The sequence below is a fragment of the Alosa alosa genome, chromosome 3, assembly GCF_017589495.1.
Source record: "Alosa alosa isolate M-15738 ecotype Scorff River chromosome 3, AALO_Geno_1.1, whole genome shotgun sequence".
Taxonomy (NCBI): Eukaryota; Metazoa; Chordata; class Actinopteri; order Clupeiformes; family Clupeidae; genus Alosa; species Alosa alosa.
Genome location: NC_063191.1, coordinates 738690 through 763774, shown reverse-complemented (window position 1 = coordinate 763774; position 25085 = coordinate 738690). Strand labels below are relative to the sequence as shown.

Sequence of the window (25085 nt, the reverse complement as noted above, 5' to 3'; positions counted from 1 at the left end):
TAAGTAAGTAAAATTTATTTATAGAGCACATTCAAACACAGCTTTCACTGACCAGTGCTGTACAAAATAACATCATGAAACAAAAATAAAGTAAAAATAAGTCAACAATTAATTACAGTATGACACCAGCAACAGCAATCAGTCACCAGTAACAATGACTCAACAGCAACGATCTGGTCAGATGAGATATGGTCAGTCCAAGATTGTTCTGATAATCCTGCCCAATAGACCCCCTCCTCCTTGTGATCTTTGTGATCTTAAGATGGCTTCATTCTGCTGCCGCATCATGGCCATGGCCTCGTTGTGGCGCCGGTCCTGCTGCTCCAGCAGTTGGGTGAACTCCTGGCTCCTGGCCTTCTGCGCCTCCTCGGCTCTCCGCTGGACCTCACGGATCTCCTGGCCCAACCTGTCCGCCTTCTCCTGGAAGCCCTTCTGCAGCAGGGCGGCCTGCTCACCAAGCTGGCTCTCTGGCAAGGCAAGGCACGTTTATTAGCAAGGCAAGGCAAGGCAAGTTTATTAGCAAGGCAAGGCAAGGCACGTTTATTAGCAAGGCAAGGCAAGGCAAATTATTTGAAAGGCAAGGCACGCTATTGCAAGGCAAGTTTATTAGCAAGGCAAGGCAAGGCACGTTTATTAGCAAGGCAAGGCAAGGCAAATTATTTGAAAGGCAAGGCACGTTTATTAGCAAGGCAAGTTTATTAGCAAGGCAAGGCAAGGCACGTTTATTAGCAAGGCAAGGCAAGACAAGGCAAGTTTATTGGCAAGGCAAGGCACGTTTATTAGCAAGGCAAGGCAAGACAAGGCAAGTTTATGCAAGGCACGTTTATTAGCAAGGCAAGGCAAGTTTATTTTCCTCCTCTCTGTGGTGTGTGTGTGTGTGTGAGTGTGTGTGAGTGTATAATGTGTGTGTGTGTGTACCTGTGGCGCGTCGTGCCTCCTCCCGCTGCTCTCTCATCTCCTGCTCCATCTTTTCCTTCACCTGTCGCATGCGCTCCTCATTACTCCTCTGCTCCGCACGCATGCGCTCCTCCAGCTGACGCTGACGCTCCTCGTTAGCCTTCACCTCCTGCTCCAGCATCACGGCTCTCTCACGCTGCTCTACACACACACATTATACACACACACACATTATACACACACACACATTATACACACACACATTATACACACACACACACACACACACTCGTTAGCCTTCACCTCCTGCTCCAGCATCACGGCTCTCTCACGCTCCTCTACACACACACACATTATACACACACACACATTATACAGACACACATACACACAACTAACATTAGAAAGACAGATGCATCCAACCAGACGCTATCAATGGTGTAATCATAGTAAAGTCGTTATATAGTCAATGGTGTAATCAGATAGTAAAGTCGTTGTATAGTCAATAGGGGTGTCACGATTCTCCAAATCCTCGATTCGATGTAATTTTCGATTTTAAAGTCACGATTCGATTCGATTTTCAATCTTTTTTTAAATATTACTATTAATGCAGTCCTTATATGTTATTTACTCTTTTTGGCCTTTTCCTTTTCTGTTTCGGGGGCTTTTATTTTGAAACCGCTTTTTATTTTGAAACCGTTCCAACCGCGAGGTTGTAATGTAAACAGAACTAACATTAGGCTAAAACAGAGACGTGAACATAGTGAAATTAAACAACACAGAATGATAATTTGATTGTTTCAGCACACTCCGAAGAGACCCAAGGTAAATGTTCATGGAATATGTACTTATCCATGTGCATTTTAAGCCTTAAAGTAACTTTGGACTGTAACTAGATCACCTTTTCACTTGCTAAGTTGAGTAGACCAAATTAGTTTTAATTGACGTGAATGAATGAATACTTCCACACCAGTGATTTCAAAGTAGCAAGAGGGGCTTTGATTTTGGTAGGTTGATGTGTATATTTTAACTGGCTGCAGCCTAAAATTAGAAGAGTGTTGACGCTGCAGTCCAGCACGTGCGTGTGTGTTTGTGCGTCTTGGCATACAGTACATGCTGGACGTGACATTGGGGGTGTGGCTGCATCGTTGATTCTACTTTTAAGTTCAAAGTTCGAGATTGAGATGTAATTTCGATCGATTCCGATATAAAATCGAAATCGTTATACCCTTAATAGTCAATGGTGTAATCAGATAGGAAAGTCGTTGTTTCTCGCTAGATTTTGAATAACCTTTGTGAAAAATGTTAAACAAATGACAATCTGCTGCTACAAGAATCCTGTCTGTTTCCAATTACGAGTCACATATTAGTGGGTAATACAGAGCGATTTAAATTACAGATGCACCGATTGATCGGCTGGTGACCAGAATTGGCCGATTTTCACGTGATCGGCCATGGCCGGCCGGTCAGTCTAAGACATGCCGATTTTATGCCGGTCAAACACTACAAAAACTGCTTATCTAACAAAATCTAACCAAGTGTTATTAATCTTATATCAAGATAAAAATAACTAGTTGGTATTGTTTTCAGTATAAAGAGACTTACCTAGCGCTTTCTTGTGAAATCATTTGACTTAATTTAAAACAAATTTGACTTGTTTTAAGACATCTCATCTTGAAAACAAGCAAATTTGTCTGCCAGTGCGTTGAGCAAATTTGTCTTGATAAGACTCCTTAAAATAAGTTAAAGTCTTCTTAAATTAAGTCAAAATGATCTTTTGAGAGGACGCTAGGTAAGTCTTTTCATACTAAAAACAATACCAAATAGATTTTTTAATCTTAATATAAGATCAATAACACTTGGTTAGAATTCATTTTTTGCAGTGAATGCACTCGATAACCGATTGCAACGTTAAAAAGAATAAAAGTTTAGCGATCATAGGCTACATGATAAGATGTCAACAAGCAGCGACATACAGTAGCCCTAGTAGTTCTATTCCACTTTTAAAAAAAGTTTAGCGATCAAACTATTTACTGCACGTAGACTAGGGCTATGCCTTAATACCGTAGTCTAGCAGATTGGGAAGTGGATGTCGTGAAAGTGATCATATGATTAGAAGGGCAAACCAAAGTTAAAGTTGCTTTTGACATAGCCTACAATGAAGAAAACTGATGCACTGAAAGTTTCTATAATTGATGCATTTAACTGGAATTTGGATTTAAGTTTTTCACTGCAAAACAGACATGCGCTGTTTTCATATGGTGGAGCACCTAATCAATCTCTGTTAGCACTTCTCCTCCCCTGTGTTTGCGTGATAGCCACTGCATGAAAAGTGTGATTTTCGTCAGTATGGATCACTGTAAATTGTCGTGGAAGTTCAGGTTAATGGCTGTTCACGGCAATTTGCAGGCAACGGCAAAAAAACCCATGAATTGTCAGAAATTGACGTGGGCCTTGCTTGGCAGTCGTCCCCCCATGACCCCCCTCCTCCTAATTCTAGGGGAGGAGCTTTAACATGTAAATGAAAATGCTGTGAGCTATACAAATGCAAATCAGGGTAGCAGGGGGAGTGCACTGTGCATGGTGGCATGACTGTGACCTTTTTTGGTCTTGCTTAAACAGTGGATGTGTTAACCACACAACTCCCAGCAATATGCTCAACAGGCAGAAATGATGCTGGGTATGACATGCCTGCAAGCTCCAATAATGTAACCCGACTTAAAACAGTCGATAGACTCAAGTTTAGATTCAGATTTTCCCTTCACACCAACACAATGAGAATTTCAGAGGCAAATATATAAATGATGGTCTTTATCACTATTGTTATATATATATATATATATATATATATATATATATATATATATAGCTATTTCCCCGGTAGTAGACTACTTACACAGTCCAAAACATTCAGTCTATATGCCACAGCAGAGAAAACGTCACTTCAGTGAACCAAGTCCAACCGTTACGCCCCCACGCCAGCAGGGGAGACACTTCCTCTTGTGAGCAGTGGAAGACCCGCCCGTCGTGCTTCCACCAGAACAGCTGATAGGATAAACAACAGTCAGTGTGCGGTGGCAAATTCAGAACAGAAGGGCTAGCCTAGAGTTTGGAACTTTGGAAGTCCGCCACCATAGACCTGATGATGAGAAGACGGCGTTGTTGGATGGGTGTCTGGATGGATTGTACGATCGCCGTCCTTTCGTAGCCCGGAGCTCTCTGAACTCTGTGCCACGCTAAAGTCCTGGTTAAAGGCGACTTTGAAGTACAGAGCCACGCACTATAGGCGTCTGCAAAACGGGCCTGCCTCAGAAAGAACCGCCAGTTACTTATTTGCCCTGAGGCGGCAAACAGCCAGTTCACGGAGTTGTAGCTTTTGGTCTGCTCGTGAGCTACCCATATGTTGTGTGGGCAGATCCTCATTTTGTACATAGTTGTGTGTTTGTTTTAATAAACATAAACATGTTCCTGGCAAATGTTCCTTTCCTCTATAAATTCATTCAGTAGCCTACTTAGAATAACAATAAGTAAGTATAAGTATACTCTTTTGATCCCGTGAGGGAAATTTGGTCTCTGCATTTATCCCAATCCGTGAATTAGTGAAACACACACAGCACACAGTGTATAGACAGTGAGGTGAAGCACACACTAATCCCGGCGCAGTGAGCTGCCTGTATCAACAGCGGCGCTCTGGAAGCAGTGAGGGGTTAGGTGCCTTGCTCAAAGGCACTTCAGCCGTGGCCCACTGGTCGGGGTTCAAACCGACAACCCTCCGGTTACAGGTCCGAAGTGCTAACCAGTAGGCCACGGCTGCACCCAATGACATGAATATACAGCATAATAACATATAATATGAATATATATATATATATATATATATATATATATATATATATATATATATATATATATATATATATACATCATTATTTTATTATTGGGGTTTACATTTATTATGAGCCAGGGTGACCAATAGTGACAGATCTGCCAACCAATCACGAGTGATTTTCTTGTTTGAAAGTTGTGGTTTCATCCAATATTGAGTAAGGATATTCAAGCCAGGCTTGGCCAGGCGCGGTTTCGCTGCATTTATATGCTAATTAGAGCCATTAGCACTCTGCGAGCTCTCCACATACATCATAGTACGGTTCCTCCGACAATATGTGGCACAGACAAACGCGACCTTCACAGGTTGCAAATTGTCATCAACTGCCAATAATTAGTGAGATCTCCGGGCGTTTATGGGGACGAAAATCAGACTTTTCACGCAGTGAGCCTACTCCCACTTTTCCCTCGCCCTCCCATAAATGCATCAATGCATATGAAAAATATGTTCCATGGTAGCATGTTTAAATGTATCATGAAAATTGTTTTTGTATTTTTAGTTGGATATTGGATGCGAAAAAAAAAGGGTGTTCCATAACAGTGCATTTATATTAGCAGTGTGTGAAATGAATGTCCCACACTGGGAACCACTAAGGGCCAATCTCAATTCTCTATTTTACCCCTTCCCCCTTCCCCTTAGTTTTGCGCGTGCACGTGAGACGAAGGGCTATCTCAATTCTCATTTCGATCAAGGGGTAGGGATAAGGGCAAGGGGTAGATACCCCTTAAAACCAAGCAAGATCGGGAGCTTACTTGAAACCGAGGGGTAAGAGAAATACCCAACATGCACCGCTCACACCGGAAAAACAAGCACACCGAGAGATTCATTGACATGAAGTGTTGGCATTAATAAGGATTATAAAATTAAAATGGTAATTGTTTTATGTTGCGTTCAATCTTGTGACCATATATTGAAGGTCCTGTTCTTCATGAGGAAGTTTTCAAAAAATCGCTGTTTTGTGAATGTTAACAGCACATCATTATTTGCGCGAATGTCTCGCATTTTACATAATTCCATGTCTGATATAGCCTACCCCGCGAATTGGCAGCATCCCATGTCAGAAATGTAAAGTCCAACAGCAGCTAAATTCGCTGAACTTTTTTTACCACTCGTCTGATTTGAATGCTGCACAGGCCTACTGCTGCCGACTCCTCGCATAAGCTATTACAGGCAGCGATTGCTTCTGATGTCAAGTAACAACCATTTGGATATTATTGTAAAATATCGAAAGAGTTGTGGGATGTTTACATAGCAAACTGCATGTTTATTTTGTCCCCCATCCCTGTTTCATTCACCCGGACCAGGAGGTAGGCTACGAACGAACATAGGCATGTTCTGCTTTTGAAATAATTCCTGAACTGTTTTATTCTGAGCTGAAAATGATAATGAAATGATAGCCTATTTGACAGACGACAGGTTGCTAGTGACAAAATATTAACTTTCAGTGTGGTACGATAAATTACGTTAATTCAAGTGTTTCAATCATCCCGCTCTCCCTTATGGTTGGCTAGTGGTATCTCATTTCCAAGGGGAATATTCTTCACCCCTATGTCTTGCCACTCGGTTTCGAGGGACAAGGGCTAGGGGTAAGATGAAGGGATAGGGGAAGGGGTAAAACAGAGAATTGAGATTGGCCCTTAGTTGCAGTTGCAGCTGAAGTTAGACTTGAAGAAGAATCTGTGCTCATCAGCCCCATTTTTTTTTTACAGCCATTCCATTGTTGATAAGTTGAATACATTTCTATAACATATTCTATTAAATAAAAGATAGAAAATAACTATTTGCGTGTGCTGTAAAGTGGTTGAAATGCAATCGGAATCGGCCCAAAAAATTGCAATTGGTGCATCTCTAATTTAAGCATTTATTTGGGAATGATTTTGAGCGAAGCAGACTGCAATACCCCGAAATCGCATCTTTTAAAGAGCGCTCTGGACTCTTTGGTTTCAGCGCAAATTACTGCAGAATTTATGTAGTCTTTTACCATGTCAACCGTGTTGAAGAATCATCCCAGCCTTATAATGTTACTCCTCCCACAGTCCTCCACACACACACACACACGCACACACATACACACTCACCGCAGATCTGTTTGTCCCTGGCGCTGAGACTCTTGTCAGCATGCAGGATGGCTGAGGACTCCTCCTTACACTGGTTCAGTAAGCCCTCCAGCATATCTTCAGCCTGGGACACATACAAACACACACACACACACACACCAGACACACACACGTCAGACACACACCCCTCACACACACACACCATGCACGCACAGCCCACATACACACACACATCAGACACACACACAGACGTAAATGAAGTTCTCCGTCCAATCCAATAATCAATGGAATCTACAAATACATTTCCTGATGAAGATGATGATGATGGGCATTAGCAGGTTGAGTGATGTACTCTTCAGTGTTGGAACACTGATCATGATTCCACTTCAACAGTCTCTCTGTAAGGCTGCTGAGTCAGGTTTAAAACTGGACTATTGGTTAATCTATCAGGTTAATCCTGATCATTGATAAATCCAAAAAGAAACAGACTTCTAGTGCTTCGTGTCGCTCTGGTTTTAGAGTGTTTGTTGTCTGGTTCTAGATCGTTAGTATCTCCCTGGTTCTAGATCGTTAGTGTCTGCCTAGTTCTAGATCGTTAGTGTCTGCCTAGTTCTAGATCGTTAGTGTCTGCCTAGTTCTAGATCGTTAGTGTCTGCCTAGTTCTAGATCGTTAGTGTCTGCCTAGTTCTAGATCGCTAGTGTCTGCCTAGTTCTAGATCGCTAGTGTCTGCCTAGTTCTAGATCGTTAGTGTCTGCCTAGTTCTAGATCGCTAGTGTCTGCATGGTTCTAGATTGTTTGTGTCTGCCCGGTTCCAGCGCCCTATCGGCTCTGCCTGGTTCTATCTGGTGGTTAAATCATGACGCAATAATGTGCCACTAGTTCTATCTGGTGGTTAAATCATGATGCAATAATGTGCCACTAGTTCTATCTGGTGGTTAAATCATGATGCAATAATGTGCCACTAGTTCTGTTTCCAGGTGTAACTGCTCTCAAGCTCCATTAAGAAGTTAATTCGCTTAAAAAAGATGTGCAAAAAGATGACAATTTTCATACAGGCTACTCTGAATAGTGGAAAAAATATTTCCTTTTACTGTTCATGGAGAAACATGAGTGGCTCTGAAGTCCTTTCTTAATAAGATTTTCAAGCAAATTAACTCATAATTTGATGTAATTTTGAGCGATATTAGAACCAAAATGCTTTTCCATTCAACAGAACTTCCCCTTGCCACAAAACAAAAATGGCGCACCACTAAAATGGAAGTCTTTCACCAAGCATGGAGATAGCATCCTTAACTACAAAAAAAGCACTTAACAAGGCCAAGTCAGCTTACTGTTCCTCGCTGATTGAAGAGACATAATGAAATAACCCAATCTATCCCTATAAGCCTAAACAGTAATGATATCATTAACTTTTTTAATGACAAAATTAGAGATAAGATCAATCACCAATCGGCTTCACCAAATACACATACTCCATTGTTGAATGATAGTGAAAACATAACAGAATCACAGATGAGACCTGGAGCAACATTGAAACTTGACACATGTATAAGAGATGTAAAAACATGGATGACAAACAACTTCTTGCTTTTGAACTCAGATAAAACAGAAGTTATGGTTTTTAGGTCCTAAAAAGATGAGGGATATCCTATCCTCATCACAGGCTACATTTACTGATCTTCCACTGACCTCATCCACAAGTGCTAGAAATCTCGGAGTTATAATTGACCAGGAACTTTCACTAAATAACCAAAACTTCATTCTATCACTTCATTCCAAAGATACGGAAGTCCTTATCCTTACCAGACACTTTTGTCACCTCAAGGATTGATTATTGCAACGCTCTATACGCTGGCTGCAATATCTGTCTAAAGACCTTACAGCTTATACAAAATGCAGCTGCTCACACACTCACTAGAACTAAAAAATATGAACATATTTCCCCCATCCTAGCATCCTTACACTGGTTACCTGTTAAAAGTTGCATTGACTTCAAAATATTACTTCTAACATGCAAAGCCATAAATGGCTGTGCATTATTAAAGACCTTCTAGTCCCATATAACCCACCTAGTCCCCTACGATCAGAGAATACTGTAGTTCTTGTAATCCCAAGAATTACAGTAGGAGGCAGAGCTTTCTGTTACCACACACCCCTCCTCTGGAATAATCTCCCTCCCTCAATTTGATTAGCAGACACCCTCCCTATTTTTAAGTCTAGACTTGAAACATACTGTTTCACATGCACAGAATTAACACGTCACATTATCGACCAGGCACATCGGCAGAAATGTTCATATCTGCAGATGCCAATAATTAAGTTATGAAGCTAATATCTGCAGATGCCAATAATTAAGTTATGAAGCTAATATCTGCAGATGCCGATAATTCAATTATAAAGCTTATATCTGCAGATACCGATGTCGGGCCCATTGTGCATCCCTAATTTATATATGTGGAGTTGTTCAGTCTTATTGGTTGGGGAGTGTTAATATATGTGGAGTTGTTCAGTCTTCAGTGTTTCCCATACATTGACTAATTTGTGGCGGCCCACCACAATATCAACATTGACCACCACACAATGATTTTCCAGGTTGTACTAAATTGAGCTTAAATCTGGTTAGCATCATAACCACGCTGCGCTAATTTGCTAAAAACTTGCATTCAAGTTAATTCTGCAAACCTACCACCACAAATAGAATTCAATTATGTGGGAAACACTGGTCTTATTGGTTGGGGAGTGTTTGTATGCGAGTCTAACCTTGACTCCCAGGTGGGTCTGGCTTTTGTATTTCTTCACGATGTCCTCCATGTCCTGGCGGTAGAGCTGGTATCCTCCGGGTTTCATGTAGAATCCCTGCTGGAGTCTTTCCCTCAGTGGAGCAGAGAGACCTATGAGGACCTCCTTGCATTTCAGGACTGAGGCCTCCTCATTCTGCTGAAGGAATCTACTGAACAGCTTGTTAACAGCCTCCTGAAATGACACAGAAACACAGGATCCACTGAACAGCTTGTTAACAGCCTCCTGAAATGACACACAAAAAAACAGAATCCACTGTTCACCTTGTTGACAGCCTCCTGAAAAACATCTTACTCTTCAGCACATGAGACTGTCAGATACATTCTTCAATAACGCCACACTAATGAAGCGGATGATTCTTCAATAATTCCAGACTAATGAAGCGGATGACTCACTACTGAAGCGGATGAGTCTTCAATAACTCCACACTACTGAACCGGATGGTAACTCTACATCAAAGACATGATCTTCTTCTACTGATCTTCTGTCAGTAGTCGTACCAGCATGTTGCCATTTGAATGATTGATTATTAGTTTTTCCAGGTCTAGTTTACCTCCAGAATGATTGATTATTAGTTTTCCAGGTCTAGTTTACCTCCAGAATGATTGATTATTAGTTTTCCAGGTCTAGTTTACCTCCAGAACGATTGATTATTAGTTTTCCAGGTCTAGTTTACCTCCAGAGACTTAATGTGCTTCCCGTCGTCATCCTTGAAGGAGCGCTTGATGAAGACCTCCGTTGCCAGGCTGTTGAGGCGCTGGTGTTCGGCGGTGATGTCACGCAGGTCCACGGGGAAGTAGGCGGTCAGCTGCGCCATGCCGCTCTCGTAAACCTCCAGACCCTCCTTCACAGCAGCCTCATTCTCAATCTGCGCCATGGCAACCACTGCATTCTCCAAGCAGGGCACTCCCCCGCTGGACATGGTCTCCACGTACATCTTCATCAGGTGCCCCAGGACTTCAGAGGGGGCAACAAACACAAGCACTTGGTCTCTGGGTATCAATTGCTAAGCATCACTGCTGCAGACACTCTGAAACAGGCCAGCAGCAACTAAGCAACACTGGAACAGACACTCTGGAACAGGCCAGCAGTAACTAAGCAACACTGGAACAGACACTCTGGAACAGTATAGCAGTAACTAAGCAACACTGGAACAGACACTCTGAGACAGTATACCAGTAACTAAGCAACACTGCAGCAGACACTCTGGAACAGGCATGCAGTAACTAAGCAACACTGGAACAGACACTCTGAGACAGTATACCAGTAACTAAGCAACACTGCAGCAGACACTCTGGAACAGGCATGCAGTAACTAAGCAACACTGGAACAGACACTCTGGAACAGTAAAGCAGTAACTAAGCAACACTAGAACAGACACTCTGGAACAGGCAAGCAGTAACTAAGCAACACTGGAACAGACACTCTGGAACAAGCCAGCAGTAACTAAGCAACACTGGAACAGACACTCAGGAACAGGCCAGCAGTAACTAAGCAACACTGGAACAGACACTCTGGAACAGTATAGCAGTAACTAAGCAACACTGGAACAGACACTCTGAGACAGTATACCAGTAACTAAGCAACACTGCAGCAGACACTCTGGAACAGGCATGCAGTAACTAAGCAACACTGGAACAGACACTCTGGGACAGTATAGCAGTAACTAAGCAACACTGGAACAGACACTCCGGAACAGGCCAGCAGTAACTAAGCAACACTGCAGCAGACACTCTGGAACAGTATAGCAGTAATTAAGCAACACTGGAGCAGACACTCTGGAACAGGCGTCCGTGCATCAGCTACACAGTGGCTGTGTAGTAACAGTGTGGGAGCAACACCGTGAGAGTGTTGTTGGCTATTACATTATTCAGTAACACTTACATTTATTTGCTAATTCATAACAGAATGAGTTAGTTACAGTTGTTCTTACGGACTAGATCTCGAAAACCTTTAAATACACTTATGAACCATTAGAGCCCGACCGATTTATCGGCGGGCCGATATTATCGGCCGATATTAGGCATTTTCCAAACTGTCGGTATCGGCATTTATAATGGCCGATAAATTAATATTTTAAAAATAAAATAAAAACGGACGAAACACCCTTCAACCATGTCATGAGTGTTGGCGTTGTATAGTTTGTCCACCAGAGGGCACTCTACACCGCCCCTGCTGGCAACACTCGTGGTATAACGCTTCAGCACAACACATCCTGCAACCTGCTGATCCAGCCAGAGTCGGGCAGAGAGAACCAGTTATCCGCGAGTGAGATCATCAGTGAAGTGTGTTCATGGTGATTTGGTCACGAGACATAGCTTGGCTAGCGCCACCACTTCTCAATGAGACGTGGTCTGGGAACCAAACGTTCATTTTCTCGTATTTGAAAAAAATGCCCAGATCCGTTTATTGGGTGCCACGGAGGTCTATCAAATGCGTCTGTGCATAGCTCATCATCGTCTTGCTCTTCCCCCTGTTCTGTGATTGGTTCCCTATCTCAGGCGAAAATTTGCTCCATGGTCTCCAGGCTGCCTTAGCAGCGTGAATCAAATCGCGCGCAAGGCAGCATGGGAACACCCAGGCTACACGAGACATACATTGCTTGAATAACAATTATCATAACGTATCATCTCTCCCCGGTCTGTTATTTTGAAAACGTATGTTTTACAATTTGCAGTATGACGTTATCCATTGCTAAATTATGGCTCATCATAGACTAGCTAACCACAAAGCTAGCTAATGCCATGAATATCAGTGGAAGACCGCTAACATTAACATTAATGAGCTTGGAAACCACAACTAACTTATTCTGCCTAAATAAAGTAATGATTACTGTATTTATAACTAGTATATCTGTAGTTACAGTCCCTGCATTGTAAAACGCAAGTTAGACGTGCGAGGAGTGAACATTTAGACATAGAGAAAAAGTATCAAACGTAGCTTGTGCATAAACGTTTTTCTTTTACACGTGAAATCCAATTACGCCAAGTGTGCGTTTCAGACTATCGTTCAGCCGCAGCATTAACAAGTTACATAATGGATTTAGATCACTAAATAGTAGGTTTTAGAAGGCAGGCAGCAACTGATGATTGAAAATGGTTTGATGTAGCTTGATGGAAATAATTTTAAAAGTGCAGGTAAAGGGATAAGCAAGCTGACATTGTAATTATAAGGTAGCTTATAAGGCAATAGGGACTAATTATTACACATGCACACTTAAACATTTAGTAGTGACCTTTATCTTGTTTAATGATAATACAAATGATGATGATAGTAATAATGTCATCATTATTTTTTGTAATTATTAAGTCTTATTTCAAAGTTATATTTATGAAGCTTACCAATACTGGTAACTTTGATTTGGTTGTTCTTGTTATTGTGTTTTTGTTCAAAAGACTAAGTTTCATATCTTAAGTTTCTATTTTTATACATTTTATTTATCAGAACTTTAATATATTTCGATGTTCCACTGTGAAAATATTATTTAACCCTTTCGTGCCCGTGCCGAACATTCCATTTTTGGTGCTGGATGACCTCCTTACACAAAAAACCTTATTTCTTGAGTATATTACATACCATTGTAATCAGAAGGATCAGTTCTATCAAATGGTGTAAAATACCTATGGTAATGTTGATATAGTAATGAACAGTCTTTGAAAATCCTCTCCAGATGTATACCAAAATCATTTTCATCATATTTCTATACAAGATAGAGAAAAATATAGAGTGTATGACATGTTCAGCAAGTTGTGGTCTATTTAACAAAAAAAACTGAATTGGAATATCATTAACCTTTCAAAAGTTATGATAAATTTAGTGATCAGTAAAAAAAGTAAAAATGCAGGAAACGGGATTTAGAATGTTGAAAGAATTCACATTCTCTTTCTCACCAAAAACATAAAAGTATGCATAAAAACTAATAATGAAGTCAGACACAATGGTTTAGATTTATTTGGTCCATAAGAATAAACCATTTATTTGTATATAAGCAAATGCTACAGTCAATAATAATGATATATAAAAAAAAACATGTACCTTACCAGTAATACGGGAAGTAAGTATACTGTATAGTTATTGAAGATCATTTCGAATAGAGACATAAAATACATTTGATTCAACAGATACAACTTCCTTATATAAATCAGTATAATATGAAAATTATATACATCTATAAAATGTATTATTACTTATGAAAAGCTAGGAATACAATCAACATCACTCAAAAATCAATGTGTTCTAAACATTTGAAAGTGGATTACATAGAACAAGCCTGTTGAGAATAAACACATTTATACACAAACTCACACACACACACACACACACACAAAGAGGAGGATAGGGAAAGGTGGGGTGGGGATCCTGAAGGTTGAACACAGAAGACCTATGACTCATAACGAAACGCATCCCCTCCTATAGAATGCCAAATCTGACAGCAATTTTGTTTACCAAAAAAACTAAGTCACCTACCGCTAAACTCCGGGCCATACAAGCTACTAGTGTTTTATGTATTATTTTTTATAACAAAGCCAACCATTTTTCTTTGGCTCCTGCTGTACAGGAATATGTACTTGATGAAAAGACGACAGATTAGAAGTTGGAGCAGCTGAAGGCGAGGCTGAAATTTTTACGGAAATGCCTGCCAGCTGTTGTGAAGTCTTTCTGGCTGTAGCTACCAAACCTACTGTAGGTTCAACATTGCCAAACTTGAAATAATAAGAAACTACTGACAACGGCAATGTCAATGGAGAAAAAGTGTACACAATATGTATTTATCATTTGGTCAACGCTCCCTGATCCCTTCAGAGACTTGGTTCCCCATTAGCAATGGATATTAGGGAGGGAAGTGAAGCCCCATGTCAATGATCAATCCCAGAAAACTGTGAAACTCTTCTGGAGTCTCTTTGTCCCATGCCCCTGCACTGTGTGTTTGCATATGACGGCCTACTAAGCACAACCTCCCACCCGTTCCGGATGGTAAAACCACATATGCCTGGGACAACAACAACAAAAACAACAACATAACAAGTCTATTTCACAGTGTTGTAGTGGCAGTGTACACCACCCTATGCACGCCACCTAAATCTATACCTTCTTCCTCCATCCTCACATGGTCTTCAACATTGTGAGCGCCAGCTCATCAGCAGTCAGCTACCTCTTCAGGCCTGCAACGAGGTCTGTGTAGGTCTTTTTATCCTCCATCTGAAACAACAGTAAAATCATACAAATGTAATACCTTTATTAATTTACAAAATAAAATCAAAACTACAGATGTATCTGTGTGTGCACATACATACACCAGAAGAGGTAGCCTTGAAACTATTGAAGCATTCTGAGTAACTCAAAAATATTCAGAAGAATGAAAAGTCATTTTATTACACATGGGTTTAGCTGCCCTAAATCTGATTGCCTGGCTGGCATCAAGATAAAGACAGATTACATTTCACCTAGTAACTAACTGCTGAAAATGCAATAATGACATTTCTTACATAATATGTGATTTCACATCATGTTTTCTATAACTACATATTGAGAGGAGAACAAATATCGCTCAACTTATTTCATGTAGAACGGACGCAAACAAACGCAGCGCCCATTGATTTATCCAGCTTTGATGTGCTAACGTTATACTGACTTGCCAATAATGCTTACCTAACAAGCAAATTGGTACTAGAAAACAAACTTACTTACAGGTTATATACTAACAGGTTTTAAAATGAAATTGTCAAATGAAAATAACTGACATCAAAAGCAAACGAGAGTACTGCAAGCAGTTCAGAGTAATGCAGCTAGCTAAAGTTACATGACGATGCACTTAGCCCCCGCTATGCCATAATGTTGACGTTGATGAGAAAGCATATTTCTGTCAAATAACATGATTTTAGGACTACAAATTAAGATTAACCATAACTACAACCAATGTAAAAACATATATTACCTCAGTTTATCCAGCTGTGTGGTTTCCAGTCGAGGTAAACTCAAACGAAGTGCAGGTGGCATCTGGCTGTCCATATCAATATAAGACTGAAGTGAAAAGTTTTTTTTTCACGACTGATCTTCAAGTATCCAAAACATTTCGCGCCATAAATCCCTTAACCAATCATATCAAATTGAAGCTTATGTTGTCAGCATTACGGGGAAGATTTCAGAAATAAAATCAGTCATTGGACAGCTGAGATATTAAATGATTGGTCATCGTTAAAAATTTAACGAAATTAGAACGGTCGGGCTTGTAAACAAGTTTGTTTTTAAAATGCAATATCATATTATTTTAGTCAATACTCATAAATAACTACAAATAACTAATGTTAGGGAAATCTGTTAATGAAAAAATATATATATATATCGGCCGATATATCGGAGTATCGGATTTTTAAATCAACAAATATTTGTATCGGTATCGTCCTTCAAAATCCTTTATCGGTCGGGCTCTATGAACCATAGTGTTCTCGTAGTCTTAACCCTTTTATCGTGACACCGTTATTTTAGTTTGACTGTTCTGCTGATACTTAGTCTTAACTCTGTTATCGTGACAACACAACTCCAGTCTGACTCACTCCTGCCGTCGACAGTGTGTCCATCCTTTAGCTGCTTTACAGGGCTCTGATCAAAGATGAAGGTGCAGAAGCGCTCTGTGACCTCCAGGAACTCTGGGGCCATCTCCGACTGGGACAAGCTCTCCAGACGGATCACGTCCTCCGGGCGGCTGGGGAATGGGAAGGTGAAACACTTCCGGGATGGGAAGTACTTCCGGATGCATTCCCGAGGAAGGTTGTAGTCATTTACCTTTTTAGAGCTGCCTTCAGGAGAGACCAGCAGAGCTCTGGGTTAGTGGACATATCTACACATGAAAGGAAGAGGTGGGAGTCTGTGTTTGTGTGTGTTCTGTCAAAGCAATGTGAAGTGTGTGAAGTTAAAACTCTAAAGGATGTGGTTGATAATGTAAGGACCTTGATATGGTCGATAATATTAGGACATTGATGTGGTCGATAATATTAGGGGTAAGCTCTAAAGGACGTGGTCGACAATATAAGAACATGATCAGGGTGAGGGATAACCTCTAAAGGACGTGATTGATAATATAAGAACATGATCAGGTTGAGGGGTAACCTCTAAAGGACGTGGTCAACAATATAAGAACATGATCAGGGTGAGGGGTAAGCTCTAAAGGACGTGGTTGATAATATAAGAACATGATCAGGGTGAGGGATAAGCTCTAAAGGACGTTGTTGATAATATAAGATCAGGATCAGGGTGAGGGATAAGCTCTAAAGGACGTTGTTGATAATATAAGATCAGGATCAGGGGTAAGCTCACCTAACCCTGCGAGAAGCTCAGAGGTCTAAGGAGGTAGGATGGTGTATTATTAATTTGAACCTAGCATCTCATCAAATTGTAGCTTATTAAGTTTATTCCTCACTTTTGTAAGTTTTGTAAGAATGTGGTCAGAAGAGGCAAAACAATATTGGGTATTTGGGAACTGACTCCAAGTGTGAGTTTGGGGCTGATATTTCATACCAGGTTTCAGCTTCAGGGCAAAGTCTAAGTATTCATCCTCTGTCGCATCCTTGTCGTCGATCTTCCTCTCCAGAGTGAAGTCCCTCACGGCCCAGATGAAGCTGGGGAAGACCTTCACAAACTCGGAATCTTCTCCATCTTTATCAGATGACTTCACTTTGATGTACTCAGCCAGCTCAGTTACATATCTGCAGACAGTTGAGGTGCAGCACTGTCAGATCTGGCTAATGCTAATACCCCATAACACTGTCAGCTCTGGCTAACACTATTGGCCCATAACACTACGAGCTCTGGCTAACGCTAATGCAAGATTGGTGTCGTGAAGCCTTGCGCACACGCATTTCTGCCGAAATAGATGCCCGATAAGTACCCAAAAAGTGTTGCAATATGGCCGCCGAGTGGAGGGATTTGTCTAAAAGGACTTTGATAACACTACGAGCTCTGGCTAACGCTAAAGCCCCATAACACTATGAGCTCTGGCTAACGCTAAAGCCCCATAACACTATGAGCTCTGGCTAATGCTAAAGCCCCATAACACCACTATGAGCTCTGGCTAACGCTAATGCCCATAACACTATGAGCTCTGGCTAATGCTAATAACACTATGAGCTCTGGCTAACGCTAATGCTCATAACACTGTCAGCTCTGGCTAACGCTAAAGCCCCATAACACCAGAGACTTTCTAATGAGACACAGCACTCAAAAAATCCTCCATAGAAATGCATGGGGTTAGTTTGTAAGGCCAATATGGCAGTTGTCTACGCATAACATACCCCTTTCCGTGGCAAAACATCGACATGTGAATACATTGAGCCAATCATGTGCTGTGTTGTGAAGACACTGTGCGTGTTGTGATCTCGCCGCTGGAACAAGATTGGTGTCGTGAAGCCTTGCGCACACGCATTTCTGCCGAAATAGATGCCAGATAAGTGCCCAAAAAGTGTTGCAATATGGCCGCCGAGTGGAGGGATTTGTCTAAAAGGACTTTGATAACACTACGAGCTCTGGCTAACGCTAAAGCCCCATAACACTATGAGCTCTGGCTAACGCTAAAGCCCCATAACACTATGAGCTCTGGCTAATGCTAAAGCCCCATAACACCACTATGAGCTCTGGCTAACGCTAATGCCCATAACACTATGAGCTCTGGCTAATGCTAATAACACTATGAGCTCTGGCTAACGCTAATGCTCATAACACTGTCAGCTCTGGCTAACGCTAAAGCCCCATAACACCAGAGACTTTCTAATGAGACACAGCACTCAAAAAATCCTCCATAGAAATGCATGGGGTTAGTTTGTAAGGCCAATATGGCAGTTGTCTACGCATAACACAATCCCTTCCGCGGCAAAAAATCGACCTGTGAATACATTGAGCCAATTATATGCTGTGTTGTGAAGACATTGAGCCAATCATGTGGGGTGTTGTGAAGACATTGTGCGTGTTGTGATCTCGCCGCTGGAACAAGATTGGTGTTGTGAAGCCTTGCGCACGCGCATTTCTGCCGAAATAGATGCCCGATAAGTGCCCAAAAAGCGTTGCAATATGGCCGCCGAGTGGAGGGATTTGTCTAAAAGGACTTTGATAACACTATGAGCTCTGGCTAACGCTAAAGCCCCATAACACCACTATGAGCTCTGGCTAACGCTAAAGCCCCATATCACTACGAGCTCTGGCTAACGTTAATGCTCTTAACTCTTGTCAGCTCTGGCTAACACTAAATCTCCTTAACACTGTAAGCTCTGGTTATTGCTAAAGTTCCTTAACACTGTCAGCTACGGCAACCGTTGTGTGCACAAGGATACTGCAAGTCCTCCACAGCCCTGTTGTCGATGGTTCCTCTGCTGTTGTAAACCAGAGTGCTGCTTAGCAGGACGGCCAGAGAGAAGATCTGTGTGTCATGCTTGGAGTCTCCCTGAGACATGAAACACACACACACACACACACACACACACACACACACACACACACACACACACCCAGTGTGTGTTGCCCAGTTTCACATGCAGTTGTTGAAAAATATAAACAGACAGAATGTTGGATGAAAAACGTGCTAAATGAATGGATTCATTACTAACAGATGGGCTTATTGCTATATGCTAACAAATCAACTTAAATATAAATGCAGCCTGTGAAAAGTTTGTCTTTGATTTCAACTTCATGAACTGTCATTCTATAAAGTTGTACAGAAAGTATAAAGGAAGTTTTTGACTTGCAGATGTGTTTTTAACTGTATTTCAACTATCCCTATTTTAGATGGGAAATCCAGGGCACATCACGCCCGCCCATCTAAAACGTCCAGTAAGGATAAAAAAAGAGTCCTTGTACATCACCTTGTCTACATCTAAAGGGTAAACCAGCTAAATGGTATGTTTTCGCAAGAGTTTTGCTGGTCTAGCAGGTCAACCATCATAGGGTGGTCAAACAAGCTGGTTAACAAGCTGGTCAACCAGCAAACCACCTTTAGCTGGTCAGGCTGTTTTTTTAGCAGGGGGATCAACTTGTCTACATCTAAAACGTTCAGTAAGGGTAAAAGAGTCCTTGTACATCACCTTGTCTACATCTAAAGTGTTCAGTAAGGGTAAAAGAGTCCTTGTACATCACCTTGTCTACATCTCCCAGTCCCTCTGTGTCCAGCAGGACAAGGGTGTTTCCTGTTGAAGAGGCAAGATCATCACTTAACAATAAGCAGGCTACTACTCGCATAGAGGCAAGATCATCACTAACAATAAGCAATAAGTAGGCTAGTACTCACATAGCCATAGAATATGATAACAGTTCAATAAGTAGGCTACTACTCACATAGCCATAGAATATGATAACAGTTCACATAGCCATAGAATATGATAACAGTTCAATAAGTAGGCTACTACTCGCATAGAGGCAAGATCATCACTAACAATAAGCAATAAGTAGGCTACTACTCACATAGCCATAGAATATGATAACAGTTCAATAAGTAGGCTACTACTCGCATAGAGGCAAGATCATCACTAACAATAAGCAATAAGTAGGCTACTACTCACATAGCCATAGAATATGATAACAGTTCAATAAGTAGGCTACTACTCACATAGCCATAGAATATGATAACAGTTCAATAAGTAGGCTACTACTCGCATAGAGGCAAGATCATCACTAACAATAAGCAATGAGTAGGCTACTACTCACATAGCCATAGAATATGATAACAGTTCACATAGCCATAGAATATGATAACAGTTCAATAAAAGTCACTACAGGGAGAAAAGGAATAGTCAGGATAGGGAAGAATATAGAGGTAAGTGCTAGATTAAACCTGGCCAGATTAAAGTGCTAGATTAAACCTGGCCAGATTAAACATGACCAGAATAAGCATGACCAGATTAAACATGACCAGATTAAACTGCTAGATTAAACCTGGCCAGATTAAACATGACCAGAATAAGCATGACCAGATTAAACATGACCAGATGTTAGAAGAGGGCACAACGTTGGTAGCCAGGAATTGAACCCACAACCTTTCAGGATACTGTATGCTAGCCCAGCTCCTTAACCTCTACACTACTACTGCACGCTAGCCCAGCTCCTTAACCATTACACTACAACACTACTGCATGCTAGCCCAGCTCCTTAACCGCTACACTACTACTGCATGCTAGCCCAGCTCCTTAACCTCTACACTACTACTGCATGCTAGCCTATCTCCTTAACCACTACACTACCACCTACTGCACACTAGCCCAGCTCCTTAACCACTACACCACCACCTACTGCATACTAGCCCAGCTCCTTAACCACTACACTACTACTGCATGCTAGCCTAGCTCCTTAACCATTACACTACACTACTACTGCATGCTAGCCCAGCTCCTTAACCACTACACTACACTACTACCTAGCTACAGGCTACTACACTACACTACCAGCCCAGCTCCTTAACCACTACACTACTATTGCATGCTAGCCCAGCTCCTTAACCACTACACTACACTACTACTGCACACTAGCCCAGCTCCTTAACCACTACACTACTACTACACGCTAGCCTAGCTCCTTAACCACTACACTGCTACTACACGCTAGCCCAGCTCCTAAGCCACTACACTACTACTGCACACTAGCCCAGCTCCTTAACCACTACACTACTACTGCATGCTAGCCCAGCTCCTTAACCACTACACTACACTACACACTAGCCCAGCTCCTTCACCACTACACTACCACCACCCTACAGGCTACTACACGCTAGCCCAGCTCCTTAACCACTACACTACTATTGCATGCTAGCCCAGCTCCTTAACCACTACACTACTACTACACGCTAGCCCAGCTCCTTAACCACTACACTACTACTACACGCTAGCCCAGCTCCTAAGCCACTACACTACTACTGCACACTAGCCCAGCTCCTTAACCACTACACTACTACTGCATGCTAGCCCAGCTCCTTTACCACTACACTACTACTGCATGCTAGCCCAGCTCCTTAACCACTACACTACTACTGCATGCTAGCCCAGCTCCTTAACCACTACACTACCACCTACTGCATGCTAGCCCAGCTCCTTAACCACTACACTACCACCTACTGCATGCTAGCCCAGCTCCTTAACCACTACACTACCACCTACTGCATGCTAGCCCAGCTCCGTAACCACTACACTACTACTGCACACTAGCCCAGCTCCTTAGCCACTACACTACTACTACACGCTAGCCCAGCTCCTTAACCACTACACTACTACTACGCTAGCCCAGCTCCTTATCCACTACACTACTACTACACGCTAGCCCAGCTCCTTATCCACTACACTACTACTACACGCTAGCCCAACTCCTTCACCACTACACTACCACCACCCTACAGGCTACTACACGCTAGCCCAGCTCCTTAACCACTACACTATTGCATGCTAGCCCAGCTCCTTAGCCACTACACTACTATTGCATGCTAGCCCAGCTCCTTAACCACTACACTACTACTACACGCTAGCCCAGCTCCTTAACCACTACACTACTACTACACGCTAGCCCAGCTCCTTAACCACTACACTATTGCATGCTAGCCCAGCTCCTTAACCACTACACTACACTACTACTGCACACTAGCCCAGCTCCTTAACCACTACACTACTACTACACGCTAGCCCAGCTCCTTAACCACTACACTACTGCATGCTAGCCAGCACTACTCAAAACGTCACACAAAAGGTCAGAACTCAGGCCATTTCTTTCATTGTTTTGTTTTGACCAGGTGGTGTGGTTGTGTGTGTGTGGGTGGTTCTTCCCCTTTTCTCTTGTTGTAGCAGTTAGTCCTCTGGCTTACAATAAATGGGAACTTACAATAAATGGGAACTTACACGAATGTAAAATTATCTTAAATAGGTGTGTGAGGTGTGTGTGTGTGTGTGTGTACACACCTGGTTTAGAGGGGTGAGGTGTGTTTGTGTGTGTGTGTGTGTACACACCTGGTTTAGAGGGGTGAGGGGTGTGTGTGTGTGTGTGTGTACACACCTGGTTTAGAGGGGTGAGGTGTGTGTGTGTGTGTGTGTGTGTGTGTGTGTGTGTGTGTGTGTGTGTGTGTGTACACACCTGGTTTAGAGGGGTGAGGTGTGTGTGTGTGTGTGTGTACACACCTGGTTTAGAGGGGTGAGGTACACACCACATCCAGACTCCTTTGGTTTTGGACTCGATGGTGCTGCCCAGCGCAAACCCTGAGAGATCAACAGGAACTTCATTAGAGACCATGAGCTTCATGCCCCACCCCTCAACATCTCTCCACCAATCACACGCTCTGGTTACAACGCCCATTACATCTCCACCAATCCCACACTCTGGTTAGCCTGCCCATTACATCTCCACCAATCACACGCTCTGGTTAGCCCGCCCATTACATCTCCACCAATCACACGCTCTGATTACCCCGCCCACTACATCTCCACCAATCACACGCTTTGGTTAGGCTGCCCACTACATCTCCACCAATCACACACACTGCTTTGTCTGCTGTGGCTCTGACCTGTGTGTTTGCCGGCCAGCCGTTCATGAGGTAGGACTTGCCCGCGGTAGAGCCCCCACCACGCCACCACCACCACCGCTGCTGGATCTGCTCCAGGATCTGCAGCGCCTCCTGCTGGACACGCATGTGCCCGTCAGGCCCGTTATCAACCAGACACACCGGGGTCTGCATGGAGAGAGCCATCTGGGGGGACGCGCACACACCACACACACACACATGCGCGCACACACACACACATACACACACACACACACACACACACACACACATCACACACACACCACAATTAACACACACACACACAAACACATTACAATTCCTCTCAGTATTGGTGAAATGAGATGGGTATTGTCATATGAAAACGCCTGATATTAGTTAAAACAAATTTACAACTGCTTACAAACTTACAAAGTTTGCCATCATTGGCAGTGTGGTGGCAAATTACTGGCGAACACATTTGCCACTAGTGGCAAACTTGTCATTGTTGCTAGAACAGCTGAAAGTCTGCCTCTAGTGGCCAACATTAGCCGTCACTTCTTTTTGGCTCCCAGATACAACTAATGCAGTGACAATAGGAAGACCCTGTAAATAGTAGCAGTAGAATGTAAAATAATGTGATGAAATAGGCTACAAGATAAATAAAAAAAATCAGTAAAAAAGTGCATTGCAGTAGTCTAACCTGCTAGTGATAAAGGCATGGATTAGTTTCTCTGCATCTTGTTGAGTTAAAAAAGGTTGCACTTTGGCAGTGTTTCTGAGGTGGTGGAAATAAGCTGTCTGGGTAACTTTACTGATATGGGGCTTGATGCTTAACTCTGTATCGAAGTTGACGGCTAGGCTTGTTACTTTTGGTTAGGCTAGGCTTGTTACTTTTGGTCGTCAGTGGCTTGGTTTCCAAGACCAATGTAGCCTACTTCATGCAGTTCATATGCAGTTCATATGCAGGAAATATAAACGTTTGAGCATGGAAAAAAAAACATTGCAGCCTACACTTTGCTACAGAAATGCAATATTCTGGACATGAAAATATTATTTTAGTGCATTTCAGAACAACTGTATAACGTTCCCATAACTGCAGTGGGTCTAGGATGCACACACCATCAAAACCGATACATTTTATAAAACGTTTATGTCTTGCAGCCTACCTTTGGAGACAGAAGATTCAAACTGCGTTGCGTGCGACAGAAGATTTAGACTGAACAGCGTGAGGATGTAGAATAGAATGTTGAGATCGCTGAACCCTTGAAGAAAACGAATGGAAATGAGCAGGAACCCGCATCTGTAACTGTCAACGCATTATAAGGCAGTCTATAAGACCTACATTTTACATTTTTCGTTTTAAAAGCGACTATCAAATGAGGAGGACTTACTCGGACTTGGCTAGCCAATAGGCTACAAGACCAAGCGTAGGCCTATAGCAACTACACAATTCGCTTACCCGAGAGTTTTAACTGCCAAGATCCTCCGGTTTAACCCTCTCTGGTAGGCTAATAGCCCGACAGCACAGAAGAAGGAGGGCACACACGCAGTGCGGATCACACTCGTTATCTTGTGAGAGAGACAAGCTCACAATATTACATCAACACATCTGACTTCAGCCAATAGGCCTACGAGAGCTCAGTCTGAGAGCTCAACAGATTTCTTTGCGTTCAACAGATTTCTTTGCGTGTGCTCGCGTTGCTCACCACAGCTGCAGGAGTTGTCAAACATTCACAAACAAGTTGTTTTTGACGGTTTTCACTGCAGGGCTGCCAACGAGCAGAAAAATCTACAGGCTGAGCGCGTGAGAGGCGCGGCTGGCTGAAAGTGAAAGTAAACAGGTAGCATCTTTCCCTGTAGCCTACGTGTCTCTGTTTGATGTGCGATCCTCTTTGTCTTGTGCCTATTCATGCCCCCTAATAAAACATACTTTTATGGATGGAACCACGT

At 42.4% G+C, this 25085-nt stretch overlaps 1 protein-coding gene across 1 annotated transcript; it reads right to left on the bottom strand.

Annotated features, from left to right (window-relative positions):
* LOC125291770 (guanylate-binding protein 1-like) lies at positions 1-25085 on the bottom strand. Its single transcript, XM_048238616.1, is given in 15 exon segments — positions 1-467; positions 919-1098; positions 6862-6964; positions 9602-9814; positions 10317-10597; positions 16195-16437; positions 17156-17343; positions 18961-19070; positions 19760-19809; positions 22774-22851; positions 23157-23234; positions 23237-23339; positions 24302-24397; positions 24595-24704; positions 24842-25085. Coding segments are annotated over 12 exon segments (1902 nt in total). The 5' UTR covers positions 24302-24397; positions 24595-24704; positions 24842-25085; the 3' UTR covers positions 1-192.